The sequence below is a fragment of the Platichthys flesus genome, chromosome 19 (genome assembly GCF_949316205.1).
Source record: "Platichthys flesus chromosome 19, fPlaFle2.1, whole genome shotgun sequence".
NCBI classification, from domain to species: domain Eukaryota; kingdom Metazoa; phylum Chordata; class Actinopteri; order Pleuronectiformes; family Pleuronectidae; genus Platichthys; species Platichthys flesus.
The window spans coordinates 2,321,368-2,336,714 of NC_084963.1; the positions used below are offsets into that span (position 1 = coordinate 2,321,368).

Consider the following 15,347-nt stretch of genomic DNA (forward strand, 5'->3'; position numbering starts at 1 on the left):
CTAATTGTCGTTGGACGTGTTAAGTGAAGCTCGGCTCTCAGAGTTGTTGCTCCTTTTCAACGACTTCATACTGTGGGGTTGTGTGTGTGGTGCTTTGCAGAATGTGTGTAGTGGAAACAGTGATGAACGATGAGCCGCAGCCTGAGAGGCTCTGACAGGGCCGTGTCAGTCGGTGGGACGAGTTCTGGAACATTGAATCCATGCCCACATTTCTGATATCTGCATCGATTAGAAAGGCCTGCGTCCACGTCCGGGGAAATAACATCAACTCACAGCTGCTTAGAAACATCGAGTGAATGTGAGCAGCTCAGAAACAAGAAGGAAACGATGTCAGATTGAAAAGGTCCCCGAAAAAAAGGCTTTCTGCTCTTTTTAGAGTTTATATATATCGTTGTCCCAAGATTTAAAACCCTTGTTTCTAACAAAGTGTCTGTTGGAAATCTGTCTCACTACACGTGGCAGCTTGTTATCTTTAATGCTGTAAGAAACTACAGCTTCCACTACTCCATGTAATACTCCGGATCTTCAAACTCTGACTCGTTTGGCTCCAAGGTTTTGAAAAACTACTCCAGAAACTTCCTGGAATCGAGGGAAACTTCTTCTAAAAAAACGTCTCTTTATCAAACTGTTGGTTTTCGTCCGGATTCGAACGCGCGGTGTTTCTGTGGCCCTCGGCCGAGCACAGTCTGATAAAGATTGTTGGACGCTGGGAGGAAATGAGCAGAAACAGACGTCCTCCTCCGGAGCCACATGGTGGTTTGGGTTCTGCTGTCGTTTCCTGCCTTCAATTAGAAAGCTGCTTAGACTGAGACAGTTCACATCCAATAAATCTACTGCACGAGGAATCTGAGCACAGCCTCAACTCATCTGGAGTAATGACCCAAACATGTGACAGCCTGTGTGTATGTTTGTGTGTTTGTACCTTAAAGACGTCAATGGGATCAGCCCAGTCAAAGTCGGGGCTCTGCCACGGCCGGCGGTCCGTCAGGCTCTCGGCGAAGACGTCCAGGTAGAAGATGGCGTAGTTCTCCGGGTCCTGGACCTCGCTCTGGAACAGCTTCATGATGTTCAGGAACGTCTCCAGGGGGCCACAGAGGTACACGACTGCAGACGGGAGCACCACAGACCAGAAGGTTAAGAATAACGTGTTCACTTTTCTTTCAAATACGACAACTCTGTGTTTTACTGAGTTAAAAAAACACACAAATGAATAAATCGGTCATTGCAGCAACATTTCTGTTTATTTCCATTAACAATAGACGACGAAGAAGAAGAGAAATGAGTTAATTGGAATTGGAACGCAGCCGAAAATGATCCCACAGCTCTGACCTGTGGATCCATTCCATTTCCTCTCGGTGTGAAGTGGAAGGCCACAGTCACGTGACGGGACGCGTGGCCTGTGTTCGATTCCTTACAACCAAACAAGAGGTGGATAAACACCAGATGTCAAACGGAGCCACATCACCATCAGTCCGGCTGAGAGCTCGGGAACCTGCTGGTCGGGGGGGGCTGGAGGGTGGGCCGTACCAACCAGGGGCCTCGATCGGGGGGTGTGGGCCCGTTCTCTCTGAGATATCCTCATGTTTCCTTTTCGGAATAAGCCCTCTGTTGAAGACTTAACTCCCTGTGTTCGGTTTCACAGCACCAGTGAGCTTGGGAGGAAATTTGGCCAAGATATTTCAGATAATCATCATCGCTCTCAAAGCAGAAATCTGCAAAGACTCGAGGACGTTTTGGAAACAGTGATGTCATCAGCGAGGTGGTGACGTCTCACATCTGCAGCTCCACCGCGGCCGAGTCGTCTCGATGATTAAACATCCGTCGGCTTCTAATTGATCCGGCTCGCTATCGCAAAACCAATAAGGTTCATCCTGAGGTTCACCACTTCATGAAACAAGCAGCGTTACGTGAGCAGCTCATTTCAAACATGTGTCTGCTTCTAATAAAAGTCTTTGACGTGTGTCTCGGGGCTGCAGCAGATGTGCTGAAGACAAACAGCAGAGAAGACGTGGGAGTGGAGACAGGAATCAGTCAGAGACGACCGGGACACGAGTCCAATTCAAAAAGAACACCCGGTCTGGAAATGTTAAATGTCAACACGAGCAATCATTCAGGAACCTGAAATAAAAAATACCATATAAGTCGTGGATTTTCAACTCAGAAACATTTCTGTCTTAGTCAAAAAAATATTACTGTGCTTTAAAGACAAAGGGAAAAGACATTATAGCTTTAAAGTCGAGGATCTTGAGACCTGCACTGAAGGTCGACCACTTAGCGGGGGGGGGGGGGTTGACTTGAACAAATTCAAGTCAATTTTTTTTTCTGACATGATCCGGCTGCGGAACTGGAACGTCTCAGGATAAGAGAGAGGAGCCGCACATGTAGGAGACGGAAGACGTCAACTTTAATGGAATCTGGGAGCTTTAGGTGATAAGGCCCCCCCCCCCCCCCCGCCTGAACGTTGTCCTCGTCCCGGTGAACGAGTCCGACCCCTGAACCCGTCTCCAGCTGCTTCCTCACAATCTCCTCAAAAAACGGCCTCCAGCGCTCGGCTCGGAGTGAGACCTCTGCTCTGTCGCAGTCTCCAACACCTTCACCCTGCCACCACCACCCCCCCACCTACCACCCCCCCGCTGGTGAGTCACATACAAGAAAAGAACTTCAGCTTTATTTCCATCTGCAGCGTATGTGAGAGCGTCTGCTGCCAGCTCCGAGGCAGCGCTCCCAGTTAGCAGACGTTTCCTGGTGTGTGAGACCAGTTGGACTCTGGTCTCTTCCAGTGTTTGACGCCGTGCCAAGTCGTCCTGCTGTCTCCTGGACGGCTCCCAAAGTAAAGGCTCCACACGACGGGTGGAAAATGTCCTCCTGTGTCGTAGCAGTCGCACAACGCGTGGAACCTGCGCGGGCTTTTCACACAACAGCACATTAAACTGTGTCGGTACAAGTTGTTCCACTCCACAGACTCGGCTCCTGTCACCATGCTGCAGTAAAAAAGCTCCTTCTCAGATGAGTCATTAGGTCTGAGAGTCACATTTTCATCTGGACGAGGTTGTCACGAGGCTTCTACCTGAAGGAGGAGCTGGGATCTGCTGCCTGGTGGTTGATAGAAACCTGTGGAGCCATCTGACGGAGAGCTGGGCCCAAGAACAAGTCGAGGTTGTTTACCCCAAGAACAGCAGCTTGAAAATGAGTCTGATGGTTCAGTGACTTGGAATCAGGAGAAGGTTTCCTGGTCCAGTAAGTTGAAGACTGTGGATCCGTTAGAAGCTCATTAGAAACCATTGTTTATCTCCAATGTTCAGGAAGGAAAGACACAAACATCCTGAGTGACAGATCCGTGGAATAGGTGTATAACCCTCGCAGCCTTCTGTCCCCACTCTGCGTTAACTGTGTCCCTATTTGGACGATTGTCTTCTGACAATGAAACCACCAGAAATCATGATCCAAAGGTGGAGACACACTTCTAAACACGAGTTATATACAAACAGCAAACACACAAAACGACACAACAGACGACAGACGTTTACGAGCTCTTTGTGTCATTTCAGAAGAAAGGGCTTAAAACCAAGAAAAGGAAACAGGGACAACGTGATGAAGCACAAAGGGATTTGAGCTCATTAGAGAAATATCCTTCAAACTCCTTGTTTCGACACTTTCACGAGGCCCGTAATGTTTTTTCATCAGTGGACATTCGCGGCACTGTGGCGTTCGTGGTCGCTCGCGGGGCCTGTGTTTGAACGCGGTTCAACCACCGTGCCCACTCGTGCACTGGATGTGATGGAGCGGCTGTTCCTGGTGAACACAGCAGGAAGCTGCACAGAGAGTTCGGATCAAACAGATTCAGCCTTCACTCGGATTCTGTTGCATCTCGAGCAGGGTGTGTGCCCCCCCCGATATCCGTGTCCTCTAATATCAGGACTGTTATGTTATAATATATCACTGACATGAGGACACCTCTGATCCCAGTGTCCCACGCTCAGCTGCAGTCCTGCGACCGGTCCGTCCACCACAGAGGACCCAAACTTCACTTCCTGTTTTAATCTACTCTCATTGATTAACATGGAGTCGACAAAATATTAGGAACACCTCCCACACAATGCAGCAGCAGCACAAACCACAGCCTCCAACTGGAATGGCCCCTGTTCCACCAAGTCGGTGTTACTGGGAAATCACAGACTGTCTGTAGATTACACACAAACTACTCAACACATTTCCGCACAACTCGGAGCAAGAACTACACACAGGCTAAGTTTTGGGATTTTTCTTTTGATATTTCCACTGAGAACGATTCACGGATCTTGATGAGAAACATCGAGGACTGAAATCTGTGAGTCTGATAACTTGGTGAAGCTTGATTTAAATTAAAGGAACCATTGGACTTCTAGTTATCCCACTGAGTTTAGATTGTGAGTCAGGACTTGTCCCCGTGTTGGACGGCTCCGTGGATGATCCCCCACTGGAGCCAGTCTTGTGGTTTTGCCACTTTCTTAATTGGATAACGCCGGATTCTTCTGTGATGACACATGTTTGTGGATTATCCTCCAGCTCGCAGGTTTTGTCAGCATCTAATCAGTCGGGGGGGCTTTTGTTCTGTTAAATAGACGAGTTGTAGCTTCGCCTCGGCGCTGCTGCATCCTGGGAGTCTTTTCACAGGAGACGGGATTTCTGTAATTACGCCGAGCCGCTACCTGAGCTCCTTTGTGAAGGGACTCTCTTTTCATCACGACCCACTGGCATAGTGTGTCCTCCACAAAGAGAAACACATGCAACACGGCCGGGTGTGTTATTCCACTCACTGCGCTCTCGTGTGTCACTAATGGAGTGAGGAGCATCGGGGGGGGGGGGGGGGGGGGCAGTGGGATGGCAGCTTGAATACATTCACAGTGATCTGCAGAGCAGGACGTCCATTATCCGTCCAGGCTGTGGTGCACAGGTTTATTTTAGAAATCAAAAGGTAACACGTCCGTGCACTTATCACTCATTTTATTAAGATCTATTTTATGGACGATCAAGAATTGATCAACAAAGATGGACGACATGACAGATCCACAAAAGTGAAGCCAAATCATCTTGATGGCCCCCTGGTGGCCGGCTGCAGTACAGGTCATTAAACCTACTTCCTCCATGTTAGTAGATGGGACATGGATCAATCTAGGGAGGGAGGGAGTGAGGCCACATTTATTTAGTCGATCGTGTGAAGTACAGCTCCCATGAAATACATTTACACTGAAGTACAAGATTTTGAAGTAAAATCTGCACGTTACAGAGTTTTAAGACGATAAAAGTCCCTGAATGGAGACTAACAAACTAACGAGCTTTCCAGGATCAGATAATTCATTTCTTAACGTAAATATTAGAACAAATGATTCAATAAATGTACATGGCAACAACTTTTTACATCGGCAAACACAAAATGAGATATTGATATGTCTCACATTGGCTCATTTAATCAGTAGAGGCCTCAGGTTAACGGTTATATGGTGATTAGAAGCAGGAATTTGGGGAGTTAGGTGTTTGTGTTTAACTGGCATCGACACACAGCCACTTGCTGCTTCACATCTAAAGCCCCCCCCCCTCATCTCAGTGTCTTGCCAGCTGACGGGCCGGAGGTTATCGGCTGCGAGCTGAACTCCGAGCCCGGACAAGCCCTGACAAAACCATTAGCTGCCGTGACCTCCAGCTGGCTGTGGCAGCACCATAATTCACCCCCGGCGTGAGGAGGGGGGGAGGTCGGTGGCATGCACCTTTCACCCCCCCCCCCTTCCCCCGCTGCTCGACCACCAGTTCATTACCTGTGTTTGTTCCACTGTTTGTTGACGGCGTTACTGCAACAACAGGTTCAAATGTTTGAAAGCCAGAAACCTCACGACCCAAACACTTATTTGTTGGAAGCAGATTTCGCTCTCAGATGTTGAGTCAGTTCCAAAAAGGATTCTCTTCAAACGCTCCCGGGAGTGAAGGCCGATGAGTGTTTGTAACACACACACACACACACACACACACACACACACACACACACACACACACACATGTACTGTCAGGATCAACCGGGCATTGCTAAAGACTCCAAATATTTAGAGAAAACATTTGACTCACAGAGTTGTGCGTCAGGTTGTGTTCTTCAAACTACAGGACGGAAACACGTCGCTCTCACTCGACCTGTGTGAGTGTTTCCTCTCAGGCGGGGGGGGGGGGGGGGGGGGGGGGGGGTTGTCTCCGCCTCACAAACACGCCACAAATCAGCTTCGTGAAAACATGGAGACATTAATGTAAGTGTTTGCTGATCTGCTGCTGCTGCTGTTAGAGTTTAGTTTGGCACGAGACTGATCTCCTCTCTCCTCTCTCCTCCTCTCTCCTCCTCTCTCCTCCTCTCTCCTTCTCTCTCCTCCTCTCTCCTCCTCTCCCTCGCTTCTCTCCTCCTCTCCCTCTCTTCTCTCCCACATATCTCTCCTCCTCTCTCCTCCTCTCTCCTCCTCTCTCCTTCTCTCTCCTCCTCTCTCCTCCTCTCCCTCGCATCTCTCCTCCTCTCCCTCTCTTCTCTCCCACATATCTCTCCTCCTCTCTCCTTCTCTCTCCTCCTCTCCCTCGCTTCTCTCCTCCTCTCCCTCGCTTCTCTCCTCCTCTCCCTCTCTTCTCTCCCACATTTTTCTCCTCTCTCCTTCTCTCTCCTCCTCTCCCTCGCTTCTCTCCTCATCTCACCTCCTCTCACTCTCTTCTCTCCCACATATCTCTCCTCCTCTCTCCTTCTCTCTCCTCCTCTCCCTCGCTTCTCTCCTCCTCTCCCTCGCTTCTCTCCTCATCTCACCTCCTCTCACTCTCTTCTCTCCCACATGTCTCTCCTCCTCTCTCCTCCTCTCTCCTCCTCTCCCTCTCTTCTCTCCCACATTTTTCTCCTCTCTCCTTCTCTCTCCTCCTCTCCCTCGCTTCTCTCCTCATCTCACCTCCTCTCCCTCTCTTCTCTCCCACATATCTCTCCTCCTCTCACTCTCTTCTCTCCCACATATCTCTCCTCCTCTCTCCTCCTCTCCCTCTCTTCTCTCTCACATTTCTCTCCTCTCTCCCCAGCCGGTCGAGGCAGACAGTGATGTTGTATCTTTCCACTCTCAAGTGTTTGCTCATCGTGGGAACTGTTGTGTCTTTACATGTTTTATTTACAACTAAAAGGAGAGGAGCGTCTGATCCGTCTGCTCTGAGCAGCATGAAAATCCCCCAAATTATAATCCTCATCTTCTGCTTTGATTTTTAATTTTACTTTAACAAGTAATAATTCATTTGATCACACGTTCCCTCAAACACAAAGTTATGATTTATTCATCTCATGTTTATCCAACGTGGCATTTACACTTTAACTCTCGTAGATCAAGTTGTTTTGAGACATTTTGATGAAGATTGACATTTATAACAATTTTTTTCCATATAAAACGATAAGTCGGGGGGATTTTTCACAACCTGGCAACCCAAACGTTCCTATTAATGTCTTGTGTTATGATGACTAATTTAAAAGTTTACTATTAATAAAGCAACATGGCTACAACCTCAGAGCTGCAGCAAACACACACACACACACACAAGTACCTTTACACAACAGCAGTAATGAGTCCACCTCACAATGTTTCCACTTAATTAAACGTAACAGCAGAATGACGTTTAACTCTGTGTGGCTTATATGCTTCATTACTTAAATATAGAAACGAGTTTGTTCGCGTGTTGCTGCTCTGCGACTTGGGAGAGAACTATTTTTAAATTTGAGGGATTTTAATTTTCTTTCCGTATCATGTTGTTCCAGAAATTCAAACTCACAAGTTTATTCCCCAATCACTCCATCGAATAGAAATATTTAAAATCACTCGAGCGTCATTTTTACGCACATTTACGCACAGGAACTCAAATGAGATGTGGCTGAAGTTCACATTGCCTTTAGGAACTTTGGCATCTGCACTTTGATTTAACTTCGGTGAACTTTGATGAACTTCTGTGCACGTTTTAATGAAGTTTGGCATCGCAACACGAGTGAAGTAGATTCTGAACATCGCACAAACAAAAAGCCTGTTTTTGGCTGAGAGGGCACAACCTCAGTGTGTGAGTGTGTTTGAGTGTGTGTGTGTGTGTGTGTGTGTGTGTGTGTGTGTGTTATAAACGCAGGTGGTGGTCTTCCTCGGGCAATAAACCAGCAGCCTAAACATTCCTCTGCGTCCTCCAGTCCAGCTCAGTCTGGATCTGACCTCATTCCCGCTGAAGCGTTTCAGTCAAACACGTCCAATAAACTCTACACATTTATCACAACAGACACGTGCACTTCAATCCACAGACACACAACTAGAGGCGTCTTGGTGACAAATTGACTGAGCTGTTCCCCGTGCGCATCATCCACTTCTCCAGCCCCTGACAGGCAGATGCTTATTCTAACGAGTTTGCAACAACAACAACAACAACCCAGACACAACAACACGATGTCTATGTTCAGTTTGGAACAACACCAGATGTCGCTCCATGACGCACAGGGTTTTGAACTTTAAACGCCACTTTGGTGTCAACCAGCGTGAACTTACTTCTCCCGTGCTCCTTCATGAAAGCGATGAGGTCCTTGTAGTCCTTGTCGTCCTCGTACGGCTGCGCCTCCACCGTGACGTTCATCTCCTCCTTCAGGTTCAGGAAGATGCCCTCCGAGAGGAAGTAGTGCGGCCGGTCGTCCTGCCGCAGGTCGTGGAAGATCACCACGGCGCGGGACGTCCAGTTGAAGTGCGTGTGCAGGACGTTGGCGAACTCGCCCAGCTTGGTGGTGGAGGGCCCGCTGCGCACGATGGTCCGGTACTCCTCCCGCTTGTCGAAGCCGAACGCGGGACCTCCAGCTGTGATCAGCGGGAGCTTCCAGTGGGACGCGAACCGGCCCACGGAGGCGAGCGGGTACACGCACCCGGGGCCGAAGAACGCGTCCGGGCGGATGTAGAGCTTCGCGTCCACGGCCACGACCTGCGCACGGCTCTCCGCACAGGAGCCCGCCACCGGGTCCTCGGTGCTGTAGTTGAGGATGTTGATGAACCGGCCGAGCAGAAGCCCGTGCTTCGCGTGCAGGTCCTCGTGCGCCATGAGGATGGCCGGGAAGACGCGCGGCAGAGCCCACGGGTACTTGTGGTGGTTGTCCGGCAGCATCACGGCCACGGTGATGTTACCTGTGCAGCCGGGCGGGAGGCAGCAGGACAGCGCCACGAGCAGGCAGCATCCCAGCGCGCTTCTGCATCCCATCGCGCGTGCCAGCCGCGTGGAAGTCCCGGAGAGCGAGTACGGCCACGGAGGGCGCACCGTTAGGAGAGGAGTCACGGGCGGCTGTGGCACGCTCCCACCAAACCATAAGTATCCGTCTCCCGCAGTTTCCCTGCTTCGCTCCCTCTACACCACTCAGAGCAGGTCGTGCGTCCTGATGTGGAGCCAGCCCGGCAGCGCCATGCGTAAAATCCAGGTGGAAAGGAGGTTCCTCGGGCGCAGCGCGGTCCTGGAGCCGCTGGTCTGTCTCAGAGTGATAACATCCATCCAGATGACGGCAACTTAAATCACAGCAGCCCACTGCTCTGCCCCCTCACGTCACGCACTGCAAGAAGTGTCCACAGCGTCAATAAATCACCGCCGAGTCCCGGAGTCTCAGACGCATCTGGGTGCGTTCAGGTGATTCCACTGCACGTTGAGGATCTCCTGCCACTTTCCCTCAAGGATCAGATTCATCTGCCTCCGAAAACAAGAACACACACAAAATACCACAGCGAAGAAAAGCAACACAAACTGAATAACAAGTGGAATTTCAGTGCGTGACACTTTTTGCAGTGTGTAAATAAATCCAGTACCGTGGAGGTGAGTCGCCCCCTGGCGGTCATTCAACACGCGCGGAAGTTTCACAGGATCTGGGCCTGAAACAGTCTTTCCTGCAGTAAACATGCAGCTGCCTGTTGGTGGCGCTGTAGACTGACTGGCTGATCGGTGTGATTGGTGTGTAAGGCAGCATGTGAGTCACAGGACTGTATCATTCGCTTCCTGTGGCGAACCTGTGGTGACCTTTGACCTGAGATATCAGAGGATGTGTGTTTCCTGGCTGATTTGATGACTCAGCAGATTTGAGGGATTCCTTCCATCCTACGAGTCATAAATAAAGTTTTCAACGACAGGTTTTGTTTCATCGACATTACAAGAGAATGTCACTGGCGCTGTGCACAAGATGGAATTTGTCTTTTCACGTCCCTGCTCGATTACACCTGTCCCCCAGAGAGGTCAGAGGTCAGTGCCTTGCTCGGTGGCAGGAATCAAACCAACTCTTCCTCCAGAACCAGCCTGTACACCCTTTGTTATCTGAACTTCCAGCTCTGTGCTGAGGGGATGAGGAGTGAGGGACACACGAGGCCCTTGACTCTGCTGCTTCCGGCTCTACGTGGAATTGCCTCAATCAATTTAAAAATTATTAATTAAGGCATTGTTTGGAAGAGATGCATTATTATGCCAAGATTCAAAAGGCAATAGGAGAAGAAACTCTTCATACCTTCTTCTGGTCGACCCCAGGATCAGTTGCTTCACAGCTTCTTGTTTGTTTACTGGTCACGTGGCCGTTTGGTTTGTTTACAACACCGTGAACTGTGGCTTCATATCGAGAAGGAACTCGAATCTCAGCTCGACATTTTTTTATATTTTGGCTCAATTCACATTCAGTCAAACTCTATTTATCTTTATTATAAACTTCAAGTTCTTCTTTTTTTCCATGCAACGTTATTGGTGAATTACTGCCCCCTGCAGTCAGTCACAGGTCAATGAACACTTCAAACGTTTTAAAGTAAAATTAATTTGTACTTAAATTGGTTAATTCTAGATTTTTACATTTGCAGCTTGTTTACACAGATAAAAAGTTTTTATCAAATTGTTGTTTAAGTCTTGTTTTTTCAAGCATTACACAAATAACACAAAGACACGAGTGTAGCTGGGAATGATATTTATTTATTCATTTATTTCCCTCATCAACAGAAGCTTGTTTGGAGAAGTGTCACACGTTCACACATCAGACGTTTGTCCGGCCTCACAACAGAGAAGTTTGATTATCATCACATTAGTTCAGGGAGTCGGCTCAGTTCATGTGAAGCTGATCCCAGTGACACACAGGAGACGCCTCCTTCTGGATAACAACAACAACAACAAGAACCTGGAAACTTCTCAGTGTTTAGCTCTTAACCCTAAAAATATCAGAAGGAATAAAGCTACTGTACTTTTTCCTTTTTATCCGTATCTAACAAAAATAAGAATCATGGAGGCCTGAAGCTGAAGAGGCTGCTCGTCTTCATACCTTCACTCGTTCCCCTTCGTGCTCTTTGTTCACATGTGGTGTGTAGTTTTAAAACGAATCTGTCATGATGGTCGTTTGGCTTCAGATCCTCGGTCGTCACTGCTTCAGCCAGGTGAGCAGCTGAGGGGCGAAGTAGGTGATGATGATGTCAGCACCTGCAAAACAACAATAAAGTCACATCACATCCAGAACGTCTTTTCATTCCAGTGTCCCGTGTCCTCAGGGCGTCCGCACAGCAAAACTAACCCCCCCCCCCTCACCTGCCCGGCGGAAGGAGGTCATGGCCTCCATCACAGCGGCCCGCAGGTCGAAGGCCCCGGCCTGCGCTCCGTGCCACAGCATGGCGTACTCCCCCGACACGTTGTACACGGCCAGCGGGTGATTGGGGAACTGAACGGACACAAAAGAGAGAATTCACTTCTGGGACTTGTCTCTCTGAGGATCTGCTCCTCATCGTCTTCGACTGATCCGGGTCCACACCTTGTCCTTGACTTCTCTCACAATGTCCAGATAAGGCAGACCTGGTTTCACCATCAGCATGTCGGCTCCTTCTCTCACGTCTCGCTCCTGCAGCACAAAAAAACACAACGTCTCGCACAACCGTGTCAACACAACAGGGACGGCACCACGCACAGGGGGGCTCACGGGGGGACTCACCACAGCTCGGAGGGCGAGTCCTCTGGCTCCGGGAGGCAGCTGGTAGCAGCGTCTGTCCCCGAACGCAGGTTTGGACTGAGCAGCGTCTCTGTGGAGAAACACAGCAGGAGGCTTCAGCCTGTCCTCAAAGTTCGGTCTCATGTTCGATTCCAGACTCACTCACCTGAAGGGCCCGTAATAACAAGAGGCAAACTTTGCACTGTAGCTCAGCACGGACACCTGCAGGAGAGACGCACACAAACATCAATATGATAACATCGAGGGACAAAGTCAGAAAACATTGAGTTAGTTGGTTTTCAGTCGTTTACCTTGTTTCCCAAACCGTTGGACAGCAGCGCTTGTTTAATAGCTCGGACTCTTCCATCCATCATATCAGACGGGGCGATGATGTGACAGCCTGAAGGAGACACACACACACGCACACACATTTTAATATCTAACAATAACTTCAGCTTAAGCCTTGAATCTCTGGGTGAGATATTATTTGTGTGGATTTAACAAAGCCATATCAAAAGCTGATCTTTTTATCAACTTTAACCAGTAATTCAGTTTTGAAATCATATCTCTCATTATGGGCTTTGTATTGTCTCAAATCCCGCTTCACAATTGAATTTCCCTTTTATTATGTGAAACTAAATCTTGTATTTTTTTAGCTGGTCTTACGATTAGTAAACATGAAAGTACAAATACGTCCCTACTCTTAAAAGATGGTTAAGATCCCGAAGCAGGGCTCCGTGAAAAGAAGAAGAGTTGTGGTTCATGTTTGTCTCGTGAGAAACTGAAGTTACCAGCGAGGGCGTAAGCCACGGCCACTTCTCCCAGACGCAGGCAGCTGGCGTCATTGTTCAGAGTGCCGTCCTCATTCAGGATTCCTGGAAAGAAAAACATGTGAGGCACATCGTCTTCTTCAGGTGAAAGAAACCGGAGGTGAATGATCTGAGGAGGCACCGACCACAGTGTCCATGAGACGTGTAGGGACACAGGCAGACGTCACAGGCCACCAGCAGCTCCGGGAACAGAGAGCGGATTTTCTTCACGGCCAGGACGGCCGGCGTGTCGTCTTTGTCGGCGCCTGAACCTCTCTCGTCCTGACGGGGACGAGACAAGATGTCCAGAGAGGGTTTGGCTGTTTATCAGAATGTGACAGCCCCACGGACACAGCAGAGACAGAGACACAAGCCGTGGAGGACACAGGTTTTACACACCTTTGCTATCTTTGCCGGAACACCGAACACCAGCACACATTTCAAGCCGTTCTCTACCAGCGGCTGTAGCAGCGCCTCCAGCTTGTTCACCCCGTATCTGTTCACGAGAGCACACACAAATATCATAGAGTGAGAAAACACAAAAGGGTCTTTCAGGTCGTAATTATACTACTAAACATATTTCAGACTTCAAACTGAAATTCAAAAGCTTGAGTCCGAAGCCTTCAGGGCCAGTTGGCAGTTTGTTTAGTGAAGAAGAAAAGGTTTGGTGGATTCTCTTCTTATCTGTGTCCAGGTCCAGAGTGGGACCGGCTCCACCCGGCCTGACGGCTCTTATCTCTGGACCACAGCCTCAGTGGGGGAACCTGACAGTTACGACTTGACTATGATGGTTATGGATCACGGATGTCCCTCTCCCTCTCACCTGGCCTGTCCCGGCAGGCTGCCGATGGGCTCCACCGCGTCCGCACTGTCTCTGTGGGAGAGAACGACAACCAGAGAAATGTCAAAACACACACTGTAGTTGACTTCTGGCTGAAGACTCATTTTTTCTACGACAGAAACTTCGATTCCACAAACAAAAGAATTGTCATTTACGTGATGAAGATCGGGTAGATGAGATTATCGGCTCTCAGGTCCGCGGCGCAGGTCTGCCAGCACCGCAGCGTCGGGTGGAAGTACCCGCTGTGGACGATGGACTCCGCTGGCGTCTGCATCTTTGCCCTGAAGTGAAAGAAGAGACGACCGGGGATGAAACAGAGAGAGAGAGAGACGGGGGCGGGTCCCTTTTCACCCGGCCGAGGAAAACACCCGCTCTCACGCTCCAGTGCTTCGGCTCAGTCACCGTTCAAACTGACCAAGCATGCGTGACACTGCTTCTCCAAACAGCACCGGGGCTCTGACTCGGCATGAAGAGCATTCATACTGAATAACAAACTTTTATTTTGGTAGTTTAGGAGCATTTCCTCCACGAATATTCCTTCTCCGTGACTCCACATTTATTTCTCGGCAGTAAAAAAGATAATTTTCTTGAATTTCTTGAATAATTAACGACTTTTATGTAACAGGTCATGAAGTTGGGCTTTAATTCAATATTCTCTCGTTGACTGACTTTGCTGACTCAGTAGGAATCAGGTGGTTTCACAGATTCCTGTCGTCCGAACTAATCAACACGTATCACTGGTTTGATCCCATGATGCAGGATCCAGGTCAACTTGAATTAATGAAACCTGAATATTAGGATTAGGCAATAAAGCAAGTTCAATAACTATTTCAATAGAGTTTTCTTTTGCACAATATATTTAATCAACAATGTGACACAAGTCTAATATATGTGGATATAATGTTAATTGAGCTTATACCACATATCACCTCAGATTTGTGAAAGGTTTTAAACTGTACTACAATAATTATTATTATTATTACTAATATTACGACAGCTAGAGTCAGAAATATGCTTTAGAAAATAATAACATGAAAGAGGCATATAAAAAATAATGCAGCTAATAAATGAAGTGTAAAAACTAAAAGTGTGGGAATCTGTCCAGTGAACGGATTGTACATGAACCATTGTATTAAACAGACAATATGAATATTAGTTTTCCTGTAAATGTCGTTTTCCTCAAACCTGTCAACACGGAAATGAATGAAAACACAAAGATCACGTGTCAGAGCCGAACAGCACGAGAACATACGGGTTCCCGGTTTGTTGTTTAAAAAGCTTGAAACACAAAAGTAATGGGTTAGGGTTAGTGTGAACGATCATATTTGTGTGTCTTAAGAGCTGCACGTCATTTAGTCACCTTGGCTCCTAACGAGGCCATGAAGAAGACATTTAAACACAACAACACTGCGGTGGTTTGTTGAACTCGTGGTGTTACAGTAAAAACACGTGTATAAAAACACGATAACTACTGAAAAAACACACGTTTACCTTGTTGTGATGAAAACCTGCGACTTCTCAAACAACTCACTTCAGTTTTCTTCTGGGACAGACGGTTTGTGGTGACGCAGCTACCGCCTGCTAGCGGCTGGAGTGTGAACTACTTGGCAAACTAGCGTTTATGGTGCATTGCCGCCCCCTGCTGGCCTGGAGATGCGAAGTAGATTCACAACAACAAGACTATTCCAGTTGATGACATGTCTCACTGTTCAGTAACCATTTTTCTACA

General features: G+C 48.3%; 2 protein-coding genes across 2 annotated transcripts in view; both read right to left on the reverse strand.

Moving 5' to 3' along the window:
* Window positions 1–10,410, reverse strand: part of npr2 (natriuretic peptide receptor 2) — a 41,631-nt gene extending 31,221 nt beyond the window's left edge. Inside the window, exons 1-2 of the mRNA XM_062413358.1 lie at window positions 8,550–10,410; window positions 923–1,104 (exon numbers count right to left, since the gene is read on the reverse strand). Of these exons, the coding sequence (XP_062269342.1) occupies window positions 923–1,104; window positions 8,550–9,243 (876 nt within the window). The 5' untranslated portion in view covers window positions 9,244–10,410. The remainder of the gene's footprint in view (window positions 1–922; window positions 1,105–8,549) is intronic.
* Window positions 10,411–10,949: 539 nt separating this feature from the next.
* alad (aminolevulinate dehydratase) lies at window positions 10,950–15,186 on the reverse strand. The gene is made up of 12 exons (XM_062413359.1): window positions 15,110–15,186; window positions 13,774–13,899; window positions 13,601–13,651; window positions 13,177–13,273; window positions 12,924–13,059; window positions 12,760–12,843; window positions 12,280–12,368; window positions 12,135–12,190; window positions 11,972–12,059; window positions 11,795–11,881; window positions 11,575–11,704; window positions 10,950–11,469 (listed from the first exon to the last, which is right to left on the reverse strand). The coding sequence occupies exons 2-12, from the start codon at window positions 13,890–13,892 to the stop codon at window positions 11,411–11,413; spliced, it is 996 nt and encodes a 331-aa protein (XP_062269343.1). The 5' UTR covers window positions 13,893–13,899; window positions 15,110–15,186; the 3' UTR covers window positions 10,950–11,410.
* Window positions 15,187–15,347: the final 161 nt, after the last annotated feature.

Coding starts and splice junctions, on each gene's coding strand:
- alad (XM_062413359.1), bottom strand. CDS start 13,892: ATGCAGACGCCAGCGGAGTCCATCGTCCACAGCGGGTACTTCCACCCG. Junction 13,652..13,773: donor ATCTACCCGATCTTCATCAC/GTAAATGACAAT, acceptor TCTCTCCCACAG/AGACAGTGCGGACGCGGTGG. Junction 11,705..11,794: donor TGAGAGAAGTCAAGGACAAG/GTGTGGACCCGG, acceptor GTGTCCGTTCAG/TTCCCCAATCACCCGCTGGC.